General features: G+C 39.4%; 1 protein-coding gene across 8 annotated transcripts in view; it reads right to left on the reverse strand.

Moving 5' to 3' along the window:
- Positions 1 to 6,600: 6,600 nt before the first annotated feature.
- Positions 6,601 to 21,584, reverse strand: part of LOC141509149 (F-box only protein 44-like) — a 34,189-nt gene continuing 19,205 nt past the window's right edge. For 7 of the 8 annotated variants that reach the window (XM_074218459.1, XM_074218457.1, XM_074218453.1 and 4 more), the window contains 5 exons: positions 20,682 to 21,000; positions 19,396 to 19,522; positions 16,994 to 17,089; positions 7,315 to 7,450; positions 6,601 to 6,854 (listed from right to left, as the gene is read on the reverse strand). In XM_074218459.1, the coding sequence (XP_074074560.1) occupies positions 6,669 to 6,854; positions 7,315 to 7,450; positions 16,994 to 17,089; positions 19,396 to 19,522; positions 20,682 to 20,940 (804 nt within the window). In that variant the 5' untranslated portion in view covers positions 20,941 to 21,000 and the 3' untranslated portion in view covers positions 6,601 to 6,668. The remainder of the gene's footprint in view (positions 6,855 to 7,314; positions 7,451 to 16,993; positions 17,090 to 19,395; positions 19,523 to 20,681; positions 21,001 to 21,584) is intronic. The other variant, XM_074218456.1, reaches the window with a different exon arrangement.

Below are 21,584 nucleotides of genomic sequence, written 5' to 3' on the forward strand. Positions count from 1 at the left end.
TCATGTTAGCCCATCTGAAATGTGTAGGATGGTATTTCAGAGTTGTTTTGATCTGCATTTCTCTAAATAGCAGTGATTAGAACATTTTTTTTCATGGGACTATTGATAGTGCCCATTTGTTCTTTTTCTTCAGTTGAATTTTTTTAGTTGGGGGGAGGGGCATGCCAGGTTAGAAGTCATAGGAGCAGAGAAGAGAAAGACAGAGAGACAGAGAATGAGAGAGAGAGAGAGAGAGAGAGAGAGAGAGAGAGAGAGAGAGAGAGAGAGAGAGCGTGCCCAATTATGTACAGTAGAGTTAATAGAAGTGTATTTCTGGAATGTAGATTTTGTTCAGAATTCTTTACATCATCAAAATTATATAAATTATATAAAGTGAATTTGCCTAAAATGAGAACTGTCTTTCAGCCTACCCATAATCTCTCTCCAATTGCTTAGATATCTTTATTTGTGTAAAGTGTTTTGTAATTGAGTTCATATAATACCTGGGTTTGTCTTGACAGGTAGACTACCAAGAATTTTATATTATCTGCAGTTATTCATTTTTCTTTCTTCATTTTTTCTCCAATTACATGTAAAAGTAGTTTTAAACATTCATTTTTTGTAAAAGTCTGAGTTGGACATTTTTCTCCTATCTCCTTTCCTTCCCTTCTGCCCTGGACAGTAAGCAATCTAATACAGGTTACATATGTATAACTATGTTAAACATATTTCCATGTTAGTCATGTTGTGAAAGAAAAATTAGAAAAAAGGAAAAAGAAGCATGAGAGAAAAAAATTAAATTAAATTAAAACAAAAAGAAATCATGAGAGAAAAAATAAAACTTAAAACATTTTAAAAAATGAAGATAGGATGCTTTGATCTGTATCCAGACTCCATAATTCTTTCTCTGGATGCAAATTGATTTTTTTCATCTCAAGTCTTTTAGAATTATCTTTGATTATTATAATATTGAGAAGAGCTAAGTTCATCATAGTTGATCATCACATGATGTTCCTGTTAACGTGTACAATTGGTTCTCTTGGTTCTGCTCACTTCACTCATGAATTCATGCAAGTCTTTCCGAAGTCCACCCACTCATGATTTCTTACATAACATAAACCACAATTCGCTCAGCCATCCCTATTTGATGGGCATTCTCTCAATTTCTAACTCTTTGTCACAACAAAAAGAGCTGCTATAAATATTTTTTGTACATGTGGATCTTATATTCTTTTTTTTATGTTCTCTTTGGGATACAGACCTGGATCAAAGGGTATACACAGTTCAATTTCACTTTGAGCATAGTTCCAAATTGCTTTCCAGAATGGTAGGATCAGTTCAGATTGTCCCAGTTTTTCTAACATCTCCCTCAAAATTGATCATTTTCCTTTTTTGTCATATTGGTCAATCTGTAAGGTGTGTGGTGGTACCTCAGAGTTGTTTTAATTGATATTTCTCTAACCAATAATAATTTAGAGTATTTTTTTCATATGACTGTATATAGCTTTAATTTCTTCATCTGAAAACTGTCTGTTTTCTTTGACCATTTATCAGTTGGGGAATGACTTACATTCTTATAAATTTGTCTAGTTCTCTAAATATTTTAGAAATGAGTTCTTTATCAGAAGTGTTAGTTGTAAAAATTGTTTGCTAGCTTTCCACATTCCTTCTAATCTTGGTTGCAATGATTTTATTTGTATAAAACCTTTTTTTTTTAATTTATGTAATCAAAATCATACATTTTGTATTTTATCTCTTGATCTGTAATTATTTTAGTGAAATCATATTTTTAATTGTTAATTTTATTTTATTTTTCTCCCAGTTACTTGCAAAAACAAGTTTCAACATTTACTTTTAAAATCTGAGTTCTGAATTCTCTCCCTTTCTCTCACCCCACTCCCCCTCATCAAGAAAGCAAGTTATTTGATAAGTTAAAAATGTGTAGTCATGAAAAACATTACCACAATAGTAATGTTGCAAAAGTAAACAATCTCCCCCACCAAAGAGAAACCTCAAGAAAAATGAAGTTAAAAATGCATTTATTATATTCTGTCTCCTTTCTCCCTATCCTTCCTCAAAAAATGTTTTGTATCTGACTACCTCCATCCTTTCTATCACCTACCCCTCTCCCCCCTTCTCCCATCCTCTTCTTCTCCTACTTTCTGCTAGGGTAAGGGATTTCTATGCCCAGTTGAGTATGTAGGTTATTCCCTCTCTGAGCTAATTCCAATGAGAATAAGGCTCACTCACTCCCCCTCTTCCACTCCACTGCAAAATTATTGTCTTGCCTCTTTTATATGAAATAATTTACCCCATTCTTCCTCCCCCTTTCTCTTTCTCCCAGAAGATTCTTCACTCATCCATTAGCTCCATCTTTTTAAATAAATTATCCCTTCATATTTAACTCTCACCTGTGCCATGTCTATCAATATATACTCCTTCTAACTTCCTAATAAATGGGAAAGTTCATACGAGTCATTAATATCTTCTTCCCATGTAGGAATATAAGCAGTTCAATATCATTAAGTCCTTTATGATTTGCCTTTTATGTTTACCTTTTTATGCTTCAGTTGAGTCTTGTATTTGAAGATCAAATTTTCTGTTCAGCTCTGGTTTTTCATCAGGAAAGTTTGAAAGTTCCCTATTTCATTGAATATCCATATTTTTCCCTGAAAGAACATGTTCAGTTTTGCTAGGTAGCTTCTTGGTTGTAATCCAAGCTCTATTATCTTCCAGTATATCAGATTCCAAGTTTTATGATACCTTAATGTAAATCTTGTGTTATCCTTATTTGATATTTGAATTGTTTCTTTATGGCTGTTTGCAATATTTTCTCTTTGACTTGGGAGCTCTGAAATTTGGCTATCAGATTCCTGGTGGTTTTCATTTTGGGATTTCTTTCAGGAGATAATTGGTTGATTCTTTCAATTTCTGTTTTATCATGTGCTTCTAGAATATCAGGGAAATTTTCCTTGATAATTTCTTGAAAAATGATGTCTAGGCTTCTTTTTTGATCATGGAGTTTAGGTAACCAATAAAATTTTAAATTATCTTTCCTGCTTTGTTAACCCAGTCAGTTATTTTTCTAATGAGATATTTCACATTTTCTTCTAGTTTTTCATTCTTTTGGTTTTGTTTTATTGTTTCTTGATTTCTCACAAAGCCATAGGCTTCCCTTTGCTCCATTCTATATTTTAAGGAATTTTTTTTTCAGTAAGTTTTTGTATCTCCTTTTTCATTTGGTCAGTTCTGCTTTTTAAAGAATTCTTTTCCTCATTGACTTGCTGGACTTTTTTCATTTGGCCAAGTATGGTTTTTTTTTGGCCAGGAAAATGGGGTTAAGTGGCTTGCCCAAGGCCACACAGCTAGGTAATTATTAAGTGTTTGAGACAGGATTTGAACCCAGGTACTCCTGACTCCAGGGCCGGTGCTTTATCCACTGCACCACCTAGCCGCCCCCCCAAGTCTGGTTTTTAAGATGTTAATTGCTTCAGTATTTTTTTGAATCTCCATCACTAACTGCTATCTTAGTTTTTATGATTTTCCTGCATCACTCTCACTTTTCTCCCTGCTTTTTCCTCTACCTCCATTACTTGAGTTTTCAAAATCCTCTTTGAATTATTCCATGGTCTCAGAGCAACTGCTATTTTGGAGTCTTTGTATGCAGAACTTTGACTTTGTTATCTTTTTTTTTTTAATTCTGCCATATGACCAAAGTAGCTATGGTCTATGGTTGGATTTTTTTTTCTTCTTTGTTGCTCATTTTCCCAGTCTATGACTTGATTTTAAATCTTTGTTAAAGTGCTCTGCTTTCAGGGTGAAGAATAAAACTGTCTTAAGCTTTTGAGGAATTTTGTAGTTGTTTTCTGAGCTACTTCTAGGGACGTACAAGTTTTCGATTCTTGGATTTTGTAGCTGTTTTCAGAGATAATTCTAAGGACTTGCAAGTTTTCGATTCTTCCAAGGTCTCATAATCTAAAGACTCTCTGGTCTGTGTGCTCTGATCTGTAGGTGATCACAAGCACTCTTTTCTGCTCTGGAACTGTGAGGAGAATTCCTGCTTTGCTATGGCAGTAAGCTTTGTTTTGTTTCTGCTCTTCTTCCTGCGACTGGGGTCCCAGACTGCAACCCAGGTCTGAGTATGGGCAAAGTAACAAAGTCCTGCTTCTGTGATAGCAGGGAGACTCTACAATTTCCATTCAACTCCCTTACCATCCATGGATGAGAGCTCCAGAAGCTACTGTTGCTGTTGATTCAGTAGGACGGCTGGGCTCAGGTTTCTGTTGCTGAGATTGGTACTGAACTCTGCTTCAATCTCACCCTGTTGTGGCAGAGTTTTCCTGCTAACCTTCTAGGTTGTCCTTGGCAATATCTGAACTGAGAGTTCTGGAAACCACTACCTCTTCCACTGCTTCACTTGCCCTGCAGTCTGTGTCTCAATGGCACAGCCTAGACTACACTGTGGCACCTTTTAAAAAAAAAGTCCCAGTGCCCTTCCTGCCAATCTTATAAATTATATTAGACTGGAAAATTGTTTCACTCAATCTTTGTGGGTTCTGCCACTCTAGAATTTTCTTAGCATCATTATTTAAAGGCATTTGGAGTGGTTTGAGGCAAATTCCATGCCTTTTACTCCACCATTTTAGCTCATTCAAATCTGCAGTTATTTTAAATGGAATTTCTTTTTCTATCTCTTGCTGCTGGGTTTTGGTGGTGATATATAGAAATACTATTGATTTATATTAATTTGTTTTATATACATCTTTGGTAAAGATGAATATTTGTTTCAATAAGCTTTTTTAGTTAATCCTCTAGAGTTCTCTAAGTATCTGCAGAGATTGATAGTTTTGTTTTCCTCACTGCTGATTTTAATTCCTTTAATTTTTTTCTTATTTTATTGTTATAGTTAACATTTCAAGGACAATAGTGAATAATGGACATCCTTGATTTACCCCTGATCTTACTGGGAAAAGCTTCAGATAATGCTTGCTCTTGGTTTTAGTTAGATACTACTTTTATTTTTAAGAACTTTGCTCAGAAATTCTTAATTGGGGATTTATCCTCTTCAACTTATGTCTCATGGAATTCTGCCCTCTTTACCCTTGGGTCTTCCATGGCATCTTGACAAGTGAGCAGGGTGTGCATGTGCATGACCCCCCCAGCTAATTCCAATGAAGACCATGATCTCAGAAATTTTAAAGATGAAGCTGGGAGGGAAGGGCATCATGGGACCTAAGCATACCATTGACTGCTGAAAGACACATTTCACAATGCTTAGAAAGAGCTTGATAGGAGCCAGGGGTTATGATTAGCACTGAACAAAGCACCCTCAGCATACCTCCTAAGCTATCTTTGGTTGAAGACTTAGGAAGGACCATCATGTCATTTTAAACACTTCAGGAAAGAATTGGTCTTTCCTTTTTTAAAGGCTAGAACCCTACTAGCCATATTCAGAAAGAACCCTAACTCCTTGGAAGCAACCTGACCTCTCTCATCTTGATTGGTCTGTAGCTCTCACTTACCTGACCATAACCTGAGCAAGACCTACAGGTAGCCCTTGGCTATTTCTTCATGTCCTCTAACCAACATCCTTTTTAAGTGAGAGTATTTGTCTCAGAGTCAGAAAGAATCCTCATTCCAATCCTTTTTCAGGAACCTCTATCTCCAAAAAGTCAGCAACATGCAGTGAGGGGGTAGTAGGTGAGACAGAGTTAAGCCTCACATTTGATTGCAGAGGGTTGAGTGCATCATGCAGGTGCTGCACCCTCATTGCAAAAAGCACCCCATCTTGAGCACATGGTCTTGCTTGAAGAGTATTAAGGGAAACTCATCTACTCCTAAGCTAGACTGTGCCAATTTTGAATAGCCTCCATTCGGGGATGGGGATTAGGGATGCCAAGGTCAAATTTGCTCCTCTCTTCCTTCTAACCCCTGTTCTCTGGCATAAAATAGAACAAGTCTGATCCTTATTCCACTGAGTATTTGTGTAAGTCAATTCTCCTTTGAACCTCAATATTCCCATCTGTGAAATGGAACTGGGGGTAGTAGTAATAATACCTCCCTGTATCCCTTGAAGGCCACAGGAACTCGACATATTAACCATAATTACCACTGGCATGGTAATTTTTCCTTCTAATAGATGCAACTGTACATGAAGGAAGGACTCACAAGAGCAGCTGAAGCAGGCCTCCCCAACTAATGCAAGACTGAACCTTGGCAGTCATCATGGGCCCCTCCACTGTGGGCCTGGAATTACACCCCTGGCTTCAAGTGCTCTTCTCCCATTGTCTGACAGACAAGGCAAGTCCAACATTGCCCTTGAGACCAGCTGCCTCTGCCAGCTCTAGTCACATGCTGACCAACCTTTGATCACTAGGAAGGAATCCCAGGGAGACAGGGTTCTGTCTGTCCTTGGGGCCCTCTGAAGACAAGTGGCTATTGTATATTGAACTGTGAATTTTGTTTCGATAAAAGTCCTGAGGACAGTTTCCTGTGGATTGTTGTTTAATCCTGTGAATAGTTGCATGATTGACCTGGGATTGAGGAAGCTACTGGAAGAATCTGGACCATTCACCCCAGACCTCATGCTTTCTTCCTACCTCAAACCAACTCCAGGCTGTCTATTTGGAAAGTATTTATTGAAACACTGAAAAATCAGGAAGATGCATTCATTCTATCTGGCTGGAAATCTAGTTGTTATATCTGGCTGTCTCTTCTGTAACATTAGGTTTTCTGGTGATCTCAGGGCCAATAGTGATGCTGCTGTTGGTGACTCGGGGGCCATACCACCCGGCCCAGCCCTGAGTATCGCTGCCTCCATGTTGGAAACGGATGTAACGGACTCCTGGGGGGTAGTTGGAGAATATGTGGGAGACCTGAGGGAGAATAGAGTTAGTCACTTAGTGGAGGTAGTCCTATTAGAAGGAGAGAAAAACAGAGGATGGAGATAGTATGGGGTAGAAAGGTCTGGGCTAAAAAGCAGCAATTCTTAACTTTTTTTTTTTTTGGTTTTTGAACTCCTTTTGTGAAGCCAATGTATCCCTCTAACTCATGTTTTTAAATGCATAAAATAAATAACAGGTTTACAAAATTAATCAATTATTTTGAAATATTACTATTGAAATAAATATACATTTTTAAATTGGTATTAGATATTTATGAAATATGCATGTATATATATATATATTTAAATTTTAAGTACCCCAGATTAAGAACCCCTTTTGGTAAGTATTTTCAGACCAAACCCCCTCAGAGAAGAGGTGGATAGGGAACAGAGTTGAAATGGGAAAGTTGTCCAGGACTTCCCTGTAGTCCAGTCCTTCAGGACATACTGACCTCTCTCCACTCAGCATCACTCCATTGCTCGATCTTTACCTCTGGGGGCTCAAATGAATCCAGGACAACATATTTAGCTGACAATAATTGCACACAGATCAGGTAGCGGCAGCCACAGTCATGTCTGGCAGCAAACCTAAGGGAAGGAAGCAGGGCTGGTCAAGTGTGAGCAGACAATCCCAAAGTTTCAGTTGAAAAAGATGTCTGGGGCAGATCCAAGATGGCGACAAGAATAGATCCTGTCTTAGGCGCTCTCTCATAAAACTTAAAAGCTAAGGACTCTAACTAAATTTTCAAGAGACAGAACCCACAGAGGGACCCAGTGAGGCAGTTCTCCTATTCAAGGTAACCTGGAAAAGAGCAGAAAGGCTCTGTTCCCTGGTTGGAGGGGCAGCCGGTCAGAGCGAAAGAACTTCAGCCTCCCAGAGGCAGCCCCAGGGCACTGGGAGCCAGCTCACAGCAGCAGGGGAGTTTCCCGGGGAGCACCGGGCACAAATTGGGGAAGGGGGGGAACTTTGCCAGAGTGAGTACGTGGAGCCCAGCCCTCAGGGCACACAGAGAGCATGGCTGAGTTCCAGGAAACAGAAGCAGGCAGAGCAGGTAAGCAGGAGCCCCCAGGGCATGAGCCCATTGAACCTAGGGAGGGGAGTGAAGAGAGAAAGAGACTGCTGAGCTCTGTCCTCTGCCCCTGGAACAGGAGGCTGGGGCTCTGACCACATTCAGATCCTGATTGCACTCTAAGCCCCCCATAGAACAGCAGGGGCCCCCTCCACCTCAGCCCCATGGCAGAGGGGGTGTGCATATGGTCACTCACAGACCAGGAGGGAGGACAGAGCCTCACACACTGAGACCCTTGTGGGAGTGTCCCAAAAGCTCAGGAAGCACCCCTAAAACAGGCTTAGGCTGAGAAAATGAGCAAGCAGAGAAAAAAGAGGAACAACATTGAGAAACATTTTGCATATAAGCCCAAGCAGGATCAAAATACTCAGTCTGAAGATGAGGAAGAACAAGCTCCTGCATCTAAAGATTCTAAGAAAAACAGAAATTGGGCTCAGGCTATGATAGAGCTTAAAAAAGACTTTGAAAATCAAACGAGGGAGTTGGAAGAAAAACTGGGAAAAGAAATGAGAGAAATGCAGGAAAAACATGAAAATGAAGTCAGCAGCTTAGTCAAGGAAATCCAAAAAAATGCTGAAGAAAATAAATAGCATACTAAAAACCAGCTTAGGTCAAATGGATAAAACAGGCCAAAAAGTTATTGTGAGGAGAAGAATGCTTTAAAAAGCAAAACTGGCCAGATGGAAAAAAGAGATAAGAAAACTCTCTGAGGAGAACAAATCCTTCAAAGAATAGAACTCAAGGAGATTGATGAATTTACAAGAAACCAGGACTCAATACTTCAAAACCAAAAAAAATGAAAAATTAGAAGAAAATGTGAAACATCTCATTGAAAAAACAACTGATATGGAAAACAGACTTAGGAAAGATAATTTAAAAATTATTGGAATACCTGAAAGTCATGATCAGGAAAAGAGCCTTGACATCATTTTCAAAGAATTACTACAGGAAAATTGCCCTGATATTCTAGAAGCAGAGGGCAAAATAGAAATGGAGAGAATCCACCAATCCCCCCGAGAAAGAGATCCCCAAAAACCAACCCCTCGGAATATTATAGCCAAGTTCCAGAACTCCCATGTCAAAGAGAAAATATTACAAGCAGCCAGAAGGACACAGTTCAAATATCGTGGAGCTGCAGTCAGGATCACACAGGACTTAGCAGCAACTACATTGGAAGCTCATAGGGCTTGGAATATAATATACCAGAAGGCAAAAGAGCTTAGAATGCAGCCAAGAATGAACTACCCAGCAAGGCTGAATGTCCTCTTCCAGGGAAAAAGATGGACTTCCAGTGAACCAGGGGACTTTCAAATGTTCCTGTTGGAATGGCCAGAGCTGAACAGAAGGTTTGATCTTCAGATACAGGACTCAGGTGAAGCATGGAGATTGGAGGAGAGGGGGGAAATATGAGGGACTTAATGAGGATGAACTACATGTATTCCTGTATAGAAAAATGACACTGATAATACTCATATGAACATCCTCAATTATCAGAGCAGGTAGAAGGAGCTTTTATAGATGAAGCACAGGAGAAAGCTGAATTTGAAGATAAAATATGGTGTAAAAATGGAGTCAATAGAAAAAAGGGAAATGTAATGGGAGAAAGAAAAAGGAAAGGGAGAATAAGCCAAGATATTTCATATAATAAGATTTTTCTTTATTACAATGAGCTATTTCAATGATATGGAAGGGGGGGAAGGCAAGGGGGAATGAGGGAATTTTCACTCTCATCAGAGGTGGTTAGGAGAGGAAACAGCATATATACTCAATGGGGTATAGACATCTGGAGTAAGAAGGAGAGGGGGGGGATGGGGGGAGGGGGGATGTGAGTGATGGAGGAAAGGATGGACAATGGGGGGAGAGTGGTCAGATATAACACATTTTCTTTTGTACTTCTTGCAAGGGGCTGGGATTGGATGGCCTGTCCAGGATCATAGGACTGGGTGGATGCTGGGCCTAAGGGGTGGTATGGGGGCTCAGGGCCTCTTGGCCCCAGGACCAGGGATCTGTCTGCTGTGCCACTCAGCTACCCTACAGTAGAGTCAGAGTGAAAGGAGAGAGAAAATATGGTACATGGTAGTGAACAAATACAAAAGGAGGGAGTTGCGATCAGCAATGGCAACGGTGGAAAAATATGGAAGTAACTTTTGTGATGGACTTATCATAAAGAATGTGATCCACCCACGACAGAGTTGTTGGTTTTGGAACAAAGACTCAAGCACATTTTTTTATTATTATTTGGGGAGGGGTGCAGGGCAAATGGGGCTGGGTGGCCTGCCAGGGGCCACATAGCAGGGTGATCGTTGGGTGTCTGAGGCCAGATTTGGACCCAGGTGCTCCTGGCTCGAGGGCCAATGCTCTGTCCACCACCCAGCAACCCCTACTATTATTACTATTTTATTTTATTTTGGGTCTTTTTTTTCTTTTTCTTTTTTGTTTTTTTCAGGGCAGTGGGGTTTGGGTGGCTTGAATGTCACACGGCTGGGTGATTGTTGGGTGTACGGGGCAGATGTGGGTTTGGGTGCTCGTGGCTCCAGGGCTGGTGCTTCGTCCATTGCGCCACCTGGCCATACCTACAATTATTACTATTATTTTTTTAATTTTAATTTTTTTCTCTCCCCTTTACTTTATCGCTCAACCTAGTCTATATTTATGGGGGGAGGGGTATTTCATTTACTCTTAAACAAGAATATTTTATTAACGTATAAAAAAATTATTTGTACAAAATGAGAATAAATATTAAATAAAAAAAAAGAAAGAAATGTCTGAATATAAAGGAATTCATTCTGTACCTGGGCTTCGATGCCACTATAAAATAAGCCCAACCATTGGTCATCTGCCTTTTGATCTAAGACATTTAGAGACATGGCAGTGACTGAAGAGCTACAGAGGAAAGGGTAATGGCCTTGGTGTGAGATGACTGAAGTTCAAATTCTAACTCCAACTTTTACAATCTGTGACTCTACAGGCCTCAGTTTTCTTATCAGTAAGATAATGAGGTTGGACTAGATGACTTCCAAAGTCTTTTCCAATTCTTAGTCAATGACTCCATGACCTGTTGTACCTGCTGTCTTGACAGGAATTCCCCTGCAATGGGTTATCAAAACTACTCCAACCAAAGGATACAAAGTTCCAAATTGATGCTGATGAAAGAGGTCAGGAGCTCCAGATTGATTATATAAAGTAGTTTAATCATCAAAATAGGTTACTTATATAGGGGCAGTCTAGGGCAGCAGCCAGGTGATGACAAATTGGTCTCTACAACCCCCCCCCCCCAAGTCCCATGGTAATTATAGTAATCAAACAAAGGGAAGAGGAAGAGAGGAAGTATAAAGTGTGCTATTGAAGACAGCTTGATATTTGGGAGGGATTTCCCTGTATAACACTGGACTAAGTCTCAGTTATCTGGGTGTTATAGTGGTTCTGTTCAGGTTGAAGTCTCAGGCATGCAAGACTATGTACTGGTCACTGTGCCTTATTGTTATTATTATTATGGCCTTCACCAATAGGGACCTCATATTCCCTCCCTGAAAGACATCCATACATTTCTTTCCAAATATTGTTTACAAAGTTTCTGGATAGGGTCTTTTCTGGCATTTTAGTACCTTTTTGGTATAGCCAAAAGTGATGGGAAAGAAAAGAAACAGCAACAGCAAAGGAGAGAGCACCAAGACAGAGAAGAACAGATAATAAAATAGCACCCCAAGCCCCTGGCAAATATTGGGGCCAGCCAGTGCTTGAAACAGTATGTGTTAACTTAGCTAGGACTGTGACGCATATGCCATATTGGTTCAGAGCATTTGTAATCTGTCAAAAATGTAGACACAACGGCTGTTACCTATGGGTTCAAGTAATTCCCTGAGCTGCTGTCAATATGTCTAAGACTATACAATTCTGCAGAACAATTAGTCTCATTTGTGTGATTTCTTGAATGAGCCATGATAGTGTGGAATATGAATGACTCAAGGTTGGTGCTCTGAAGGTCTCAAAGTTTATCAGTTCTAGAATACATCTTGTAGCAGTTTCCCAATCCAGGTAGTGTTATTCTTTTCAACACATGGGGAACATTTTTCCACACATGGGGTAACGGGCTGTATTATCCATGTCTTCTGTTGACCACTTGGTCAGACTGTAGAAATTTGCTATAAAGGGGAAAAAGCTGGGATATGATTTATAACAGCATCAAACTAGTCCTTGGTCACTTAACACTTATATGGCAGGATAGGACATCCTTAGCTGTTTGTCTTTAGGTAAGAGGCAGAGTTGACAACCAACCAGGCAGTAAGAGTTTGACCTCATACTGAGACTCGGGAATAACCAATGGGAAATGTTCCAGTTAACAGAAAGGGGAAACTGAGCCTGAAGGGTCATATTCCCCGTGAGTTACATCTGGCATTTCTCTTTTTTTTAAATTTAATTTAATTTTTTGGTTTTTGCAAGGCAATGGGGTTAAGTGACTTGCAGTAAGTAATTATTAAATGTCTGAGACTGGATTTGAACTCAGTCTTCCTGACTCCAGGGCTAGTGCTTTATCCACTGTGCCCCTTAGCTGCCTGCCCCCTTTTGTGGCATTTCTCTTGAATGGTAGATTACTGACAATAATCTATTAGACAATTATATCTGAATTCAAATCCAAAAATAAATCAATTACAGTTCTAAGAGTTCTTACTTCAAATGCACATGTTGCCAATCACAACTTAGGGTTAGATATAGTTATTTTGACATGGAAAAATGGAGTTGCAATGAGTAATAAAAGTTTACCAGGACTCAAATGAATTTAAGAGATTTCACTTAACATCCTTCACGTGTTTTTCTTTCCTTCTCAAGTTTAAATTTGTCCTGGTGTAAAGACCAATCTTTATAAATGATTTCTTTATAAGACATAAACTTGCAAATGCTTAGTAAGCTAAATTCATTGTTGAGGACATCCTTAATACCAAATAGCTCATTTGCCAAGGCTAATGACCTTGCCCACACAGATTTTCAGGAAACCGGCAATTTTATAGAATAAGGGAAATCAACAGGAATTTCAGAGAAGAGACTAAGTCTGTTGCTCCTACCTGTCGACCCTTAATCTGCCCTACTATGGGATATGCACTTTGACACTCCCCTCTATTAGGTGGAATAGACTAATTCCCTCATACCCCAAGGTGGACTGATCTGAAATAAGCAGAACCAGATAAGACTTTCCTCTCATCCCTTTCTTTTCCTCGATCCTTCTGATCACACACACTCTCACACACACACACACACACACAAACACACAAGCAATCAGTTACCAATTTTAGGTTTAGGTTTCAATAACTTCAAATAACTCATTCATAAATTATAACCCAGTGGTTGTAGAAGTAACTTCAGACAAAGATGGAAATAGCGAGTTCCCCAAATGACAGTTTACAAAACATGATAAAACATGGTTAACAGAGCTGATAACTAGTTTTAAGTAATTTTTGTACCAACTTTTAGTTTCTCTCATTTCAAATTCTAATAACTTTCAAGTTATAAAAAGTTGCTTGATGTAACTGATACAAAACTTTACCAATTTGCACAATATAAAAAAATATATTGATTTGAAACCTGAAACAAATCCATTATTGAACAGGTGACTCCAATCTGGTTGCCTGCAATTCCAAATTACCTTACACAGAAAATCAGGTATCTTATCACCATAGGCATTGGATACTGTTCACACTAAATCCACATGTAAAATGAAACAATTACATTAATTAAGTAAATAATAATAACAGCTAACATTTATAGTGTTTACCTTATGTGAGGCAATGTGTTGGCACTTTCCAATCATATAAAGTAAACTGAGCTAACCAGAGGTGAGATAACTTGCTTATAGGTACCCAGTTAACAAATTTCAGATCCATGCATTTTTCTTAATTTTTCTCAATGCCAAATAGTAAAATAAATTCTGACTTATCTTAAAAATATCAAATTAGGAGAGACACATTTCATTCAAAATGTGACCAAAATGAATTCAATTATCCTGGATCTATATTCCAAAGAGTATTACACAGAATCTAAACTGTGATATTATATATTACACAAATTTTATGTATTCCAAACATTTCATATTATAGGATTCACTATTTTCCAGTCAAACCACTGCCAAAGATTGTGGAAGTGGTAATTTGATGTTAGGATTTAATTTACCCCAATTATCACAATCATGACTATGTTTTAATTTAGGTCAAATCTGGAATTCACAATCTCAGAAGGAACCCACAGCTTATCAATTGACTCTTAGCTCTTTATATTTTTTCTATATTTCAAATCAGGAAGCAAAACTTTCATAATTAATCTTTCTACTTAAACTCAAACTTGCTCATATCCTCTCCACATGCTTAAGCCAACTTTCAATTTTATATATCTCTCCTATGGTTCAAAAACCCAAATCTTATATCTTTCATTTTTCACTCAAGTCTTCATTATTTCTCTTTGAAACTCTTCCAACCCAGTGACTCAGACTATACCAGCTTTTTTCTCTTGTTCAATTATATTTCAAACTGAATTTATTCTATTGAATATTTCCTTTATAATTTCAGCACGATTGTTGCTAAACCTTCCTTTCCCAGCTGTATTATTTAGTTTAAATTCAAGTGACTTTTTTTCAACAAATTTTTTTAACATAACATAATTTTTTTCTCACATTCTATTATAATTCAGGTATTTTTCAAATGATGAAATAAAAAAAATACCCATTAAAATGATCCTAACATCAATGTATATCATGGAAACAATGTAAAGACTGGCAAATTGCCTTCTGTGGGGGTGGGGGGAGGGAAGTAAGATTAGGGGGGAAAATTGTAAAACTCAAATAAATAAAATCTTTAAAAAGATCCTAACAATTATAAAATTTTAACAGATTGGTCCATACTAATAACTAATTGCTTACAGAAGTAACTCAAAGGACTTTCAAGTTGCTTTGGAAATAAGTTTTGCTTGTGTGGTATTGAATCTTCAGATTGAAATATAGTAATCTACAATACATCTATGATAAGAAGAATTTATAGCAAGATTTCTACATCCCACATCTCAAAGAACACATCCCAGTTCAAAAAGTTCCATTTACATTGATTGGTGCTTAATTTTAACTTGTAGTATCCTTAAATATCAAAGACAGTCCTATCAAACTCAGCTACCTTTTGGTTGTGTCATGGTTCACAAAAGACTTTCCTTTTTATTTCTCATGAGCCAGAAATGGCTTGGGTAAATGCCAGTGCAATTCTAAAATGCAAGCCTTGAAACTTTCATTGACACAGCCCACAAACTTGTCTCTAGAGTCTTCTCCAGCTATAAAACAATATATAAGATTTTTTTTAGAGGGGATGGAAAAACTTGACCAAAGTTCAGAAAAGAATAGGAAAAGAACAAAGTCTTTTTAAACATGTCAATTAGCTAATAAGACACAGAGAGATATATAAGCAAAGATAAAAGAATGCTAATTGATCAATAATTTAGCAGTGTTGAAAATTCCTTGCTAGTCTAGACTTTAGCTCTACAAAACAAGTTAAAATGCACACCTTTGCCTATCACATAAATCCCTGCAGATTTCAGGGCCAGTTAGCTATGAAAATTGGCCCACAGCATTCCCTTTTGGGGGAACAAAGTCATCTGTGGACATGATAGTACCCAAGGGGAACATTCACACAGAAATAAAAACAACAGAAATAAAGCTAAACTTTGTTATTTCCATTTCTCCACATATCTTATCTTTTTTTTTTAGTTTTTTGCAAGGAAAATGGGGTTAAGTGGCTTGCCCAAGGCCACACAGCTAGGTAATGAAGTGTCTGAGGTCGGATTTGAACTCAGGTACTCCTGACTCCAGGGCTGGTGCTTTATCCACTTCATCACCTAAGCTGTCCTTACCTGCTTGGTTTTCAACTAAATAAGTGCTTATTGGGATCATTGATATAGAGTACTTAGGGACCATGTAGCTTCTATAGCCAAAGACCCTCATTTTATAATAATGGCAACTGAAGTGTTCAAGGGGTGGCTTATCCCATGTCACACAGCAAGTATATATCTGAGGCTGATTTGCACATTGGTCTTTCTGACTCTAAGTATAGTTTGCATTGTGTACATCACGCCCTTTCCCCAGGATTACAATTTAACCAACAAGCACCTACTATGTCAGAGGGATTGCATTAGGTGATGAAGGTACAAAGACAATCCCTACCCTCAGAGAACTTATAAACTTATATTCTAACTAAGAAAACTATGCATTTGCATGCATATATGTAAATACATTTAAGATAATTTTAGAGGGGGGGGCAATGGCAGTTGGATATTTAAGACTTGGGAGGTTGAAGAATGTCTTTTCATGGAGAAGGTGGATCTTGAGCTGAGCTTCCAAAGAAGAAGCTAAGTATTCCTAGGGGCAGAAGTAAGAGAAGGGAAGGTCTCACACTTGAAAAAACCTATGCAAAGGTGGAGGGATGGGAGATGCCATGTTCTATGTAGAACAGCAGGAAAACTCAGTTGGGAGCACAGACCTTGTGAGGGGAGTAATATATAGTGAATCTGGAAAGGTGGTTGGTTGCTGAGTTGTGAAGGGCTTCATCAGGAGAGGACTTTGTATCTCATCCTGGAGTTAATAGGAATAACTAAAACCATCCCATGCTTTACAAAGATCAATGTGGACGCTACACTGAGGGTAAATAGGAGAAGAAGAAGAAACTGGTTGAAACAACAAATAGAAGGTTCTTGTAACAGTCTAAGTGACTTGGGTGGTTGTGATATGAGTGGAAATTGGGGAGGAATGATCTACAGACTTGGCATATATTTGGATGTAGGGAAAAGGAGAATGAGGAGCCAGGGATGCCAGTGAGGACATGAACATGAAGGACTCTGAGGATGAGGATGATGATGCCCTCCATAGAAAAAGAGTGAGAAAAATGATCAGTGATATGTGACTTGGGCTAAATTGTCTGCCCCATCTCAGATCACACTACCCTCTCTTACCTTGTTCATAGGATCATGGTGAAGATGAAGGAGCAGCTGCATGTGAAAATGTCCCATTCTATCCCACTAAGGCCCCAGCCCCACTCACCAGTCCTTAATCATGATGTCTGGTCTCACTGTGTCCATCAGTTCCTTCCAATAGCCCTTGGCTTTCAGGTTCACCAACTGAGACTTGAGGCAGGTACTGGAGAAATATGAGAAGGTGATTGGGTCTAGGTCAACTCAGTCTTGAGCTGGGCATCCTCATCACCCCAACATCCTCACAGAGGAAATATGAAGAGAGGAACACCATGCCAGCTGGGGAACAAGGCTCAGAGCAGTCCATCAGATGTGACCTTGTAGGGTCATCTTGTGACTCCTTCTTCAGCTCCTGGGCCTAGAGTTCAAATTCAGCTTCAGATACTTAGTAGCTGTGTGAAACTGGGCAAATCACTTCACTTTGTATACCTCAGTTTCTTCATTTGTAAAATGATTTGGGGGGTGGCTAGGTGACACAGTGGATAGAGCACCAACTCTGGAGTCAGGAGAACCTGAGTTCAAATTCGGCCTCAGACACTTAATAATGACCTAGCTGTGTGGTCTTGGGCAGGCCACTTAACCCCATTGCCTTGCAAAAACCTAAAAAAAAAAATGATTTGGAGAAGGAAATAGCAAACCACTCCAGTATCTTTGCTAAAAAAATAACTCCAAAACCCAATTGTGGTCGTGAAGAGTCAAATACAACTCAAAAGAGCTAAATAAAATTCAGTAATTTGGCATCCAGTAACTTTAGTAACTCTTTTTTGACTCCTCAACAATCACCTTCCTTCAAAGAGAGGAAATTAAAAGGCAAGCATAATAGGAGTTTTGGAATCAGAGCATTTGAGTTTGAGTCTTTAACCCCCAGCTTGTGATCTGAATGACCTTAGACAAGTCACTGCCTCTTAGATTGTTCATCTACAAAATGAGGACATGAAACTGAATGGTCTCCTCTGGCTCCTGATCTTGAGTCCTGTGGGCTCTTGGAGGGCAGGGCCTGGCTTTTACCTTTCTTTGCTTCCCCAACACTTTGGGAAGATTTGCAGTTCAGTATTTTCAGTCATGTCCTGATTCATCTTGGTCCCATGTGGGATTTTCTTGGCAGAGATACTGGAGTGCTTTGCCATTTCCTTCTCCAACCCAAGAGGCAAATAGGTTGAGGTGACTTCCCAGAGTCACACAGCTGGTAAGTGTCTGAGACTGAATTCAAACACAAGTCTTCCTGACTCTATACCTGGAGCCTAGACTTCCTAGACTCTAGACCCTGTACCCCCATTGACCCCTGGCCCCTGGTACTCAAAAATTACTTGTTAATTAACTTTGATCTCTAGTCATTCGCTTTATTTGGCATTTCCTTGGACTGAGACCTGGGGATGCTCTCACATTCTAATGGTGATGGTACAAGAATAACCAGGCAGTGTCAAGCCATGGATCCAGATTCAATGGCAGGTGATTTCACAAGGGCAGGCCCTAGCAGCTGAGGGCACTGGATGAGGCCTCCTGGAGAATTGGGGCTTAAGTGGAGGCTGAAGGAAAATAGGAACATCTACAGTTGAAATAATAATGGAGAGCATTCCAGCAATGACTGAGGGGAGATACGAGCCACTGGACTGATAGCTAGGGGAATAGGCAACTAGACCTGCAGGGATTCAAATTCAGCCCCAGAGACTTGCTAGGAAGTTACTTAACCACTGTCTGCCTCAATTTCCACAACTGCAAAATATTTAGGAATGAGAGCTTTATAAGTATTGATTTTTATAACTATTATTAAATCTTAGCTGCCCTAGCTCTATTTGTAGTGACAAAAAAAAATTGGAAATTTAATGAATATCCATCAGTTGGGTAATGGCTGAATAAATTGTGGTATATATACATTATGGAACACTACTGTTCTATTAGAAACCAGGAGGGATAGGAATTCAGAGAAGCCTAGAAGGATTTGCATGAACTGATACTGAGTGAGATGAGCAGAACCAGAAAAACACTGTACACCCTAACAGCAACATGGGGGTGATGATCAATCTTAATGGACTTGCTCATTTCATCAGTGCAACAATCAAGGACAATTTGGGGCTTTCTGTAATGGAGAATACCATCTGTATCCAGAGAGAGAGAACTGTGAAGTTTGAACAAAGACCAAAGACTATTACCTCTATTTTAAAAAAAAAAATCTTATTATATAATTTTGCTATCTCTTATACTTTATTTTCCCCATAAGGATATGATTTCTCTCTCTCAACACATTCAATTTGGATCAATGTATAGCATGGAAACAATGTAAAGACTATCAGATTGCCTTCTGTGGGGTATGGAGGGAGAGAAACAAGATTAAGGGGGAAATTTTAAAATTCAAAAATAAATAAATTAAAAAAAATTTTAAATTTCAGCTGCCCAGGTATCTCCTGGTCCAACTCTCTCTGATCTTCCTCTTCTCTCCTCCCCAAAGTCCATTCAAATCAGGATTCCACTTACGAATAGGAGGTAACGAAGTATTTCTTGACTCTGGAGTCTGGAAACTCTCTCCCATGGTCTCCCGGTAAGTCTTCTACTTTCCAATGATCTCCTCCATTCAGTTCAATTTTCCAAAATTTCAACCCCTCTAGAAAAAGAATAAGCAGAATCTTGAGTTTCATGGGGAAGATAGGTCAGGGGTGCGATGTTTAGATAAGAGTTTGCTTAGGTGGGCTTATGATAGTTGTCTTCAAGGTGGTACATCACTCAGAAACTTCCCAGCTATGTGGGCAAGTCACTTAACCTTTTCTAGGAGGCAGCTAGATGGCTTGGTGGCTTGAAGGCTGGACCTGGAGTCAGGAAGACTGGAGTTTAAATATTTGCCAGGAAAACACCATAGCTGGTATCACTGAGTCAAGCAGGACTGAACGACAACACAACACTCTTTGCAATGAGGCATTGTGATTTTTTTCAGGGTTTTTCTTTCTGACTTTGAAGTTCACCTCCCCCCTTCCCCATTATACAAACAAAACTTCCTCCATTATAATGTGGGACAAGAAGTGAGGCTGAACCTCTGGGTCTTTAGTAGAAAGGAACCACCCAGGATTAAATAGCCACACCGAGGAGAGCAAGGACACTTTCTACTGAGTTGGGGTAGACAGCACTCAGCACTGCACCTTGTTGTAAACCTCCCCCCTCACTTCTTCACCCTCCCTCTGGCTCTGTGAAAGGGAAGTTACACTTTTGTTTTCCATTATCATGTCTGGCTTACAGTAGATGCTAAATAAATGCAGAATGATAGGTGCTTAATAAATGCTTTTTTTTTATTGAATTGGGACTTAGCACATGAGGGCTTGAGATTGTTCCACCATTAATCACTTAGTCTGACCCTTTCATTTTACAGAAGAGGAAACTGAGACCTATGATTTAAAATGCTAGGATCCTGAATTAAGGTTGAAAGGGAAATTTGAAGTCATCTGATCCAACCTCCTCCCTATTAAAGAAGAGCAAACTAAAGTTCAGAGATGACCTCAAATGGCAATAGGTACCATATTTGCATATGATCTGCCCAAGGAAAGAACAGAAATTGGAACCCAGGTGCTCTGATTCCAAATCTAGGGTCATTCCCATAGTATCCTTACCATTTCCAAGGAATGTGACTTGCTCAAGATCTCATGGGTGGAAGCTATCAGAGTTTGGACTTAAAGTGGTCTTCTAACTCTAGAAGTACCCAAGCTACCCAACCCCTAGATAGTCTACATGCTTATTAATGAAGTGAAAGTGGGGAGGGGGTTGAGGGGACTCACCTTCAGCACAGGGATTGTGGATCAGGTTCCTCTGGAGGCTGCAGAGGAAGTAGAAAACTTTCCAGTCAGCTACTGGTCTGTCCCAGTTCCTAGAGATGAGGCCCTCTCTCTGGCACTTGTGTTTCCACAGGGACATCAGGTCGATGAGGTCCCTCCACAGGCTGCAGACCGGGCGGCAGTGCCTCAGCAGGTCCCGGGCTGGCACCAGGCAGAACAGCTCCAGGAGGACATTCTCAGGCAGCTCACTCATGGAGGCCATGGCCCTGGAGCCAGGGAAGAGGTTTTATCCATAGAGGCCCTGGTCCTTCTGGCCTATATGCTGAAGAAATAATTGTCATGGGCTAAGTCTTGGGGTCCTTTCTCTTTTCTCTCAATGCTATCTCTTTTGGTGAGTACATCAGATCCCAAGATCATCTCTATGGAAAAGATTCCCCAATCTTTATTCCAAATTCCAAATCCATCTTCTAAATTCTAGGGTCCCATTATCAACTACTTGAGGGATCCCTTCCCCAAATAACCCACAGGCATCTCAAACTCAAAATGTCCAAAACAGAACTCATCATCTTCTCAGACTCACTCCTCTTCCACTTCCTTTTGTCAAAGGCATTATTATTATTATTCTAAGCACCCTAGTTCATATTTAGGAATTCTCCACAACTTTTCCCTCTTTCTTTTCCTCCATACCCAAAATAAAGCAAAACGAAGAATTCCACATGGGGTCATGTAGAGTCAAAAAGGACTAATGAACAACAGCAGCAACAACAACAGAAAACGTCCTCTTCAGCATCTCTCCACTCCCTGGGCCACAACTCTCGCTCATTTGCAATCCATCAATCAAAAATCATGTATTAAGGATCTACAAAGAGCCAGTGATATGAAAAATAAAATGGAAATAATTCTTAT

This window comes from Macrotis lagotis, chromosome 1 (assembly GCF_037893015.1).
Source record: "Macrotis lagotis isolate mMagLag1 chromosome 1, bilby.v1.9.chrom.fasta, whole genome shotgun sequence".
In the NCBI taxonomy this organism is placed as follows: Eukaryota; Metazoa; Chordata; class Mammalia; order Peramelemorphia; family Peramelidae; genus Macrotis; species Macrotis lagotis.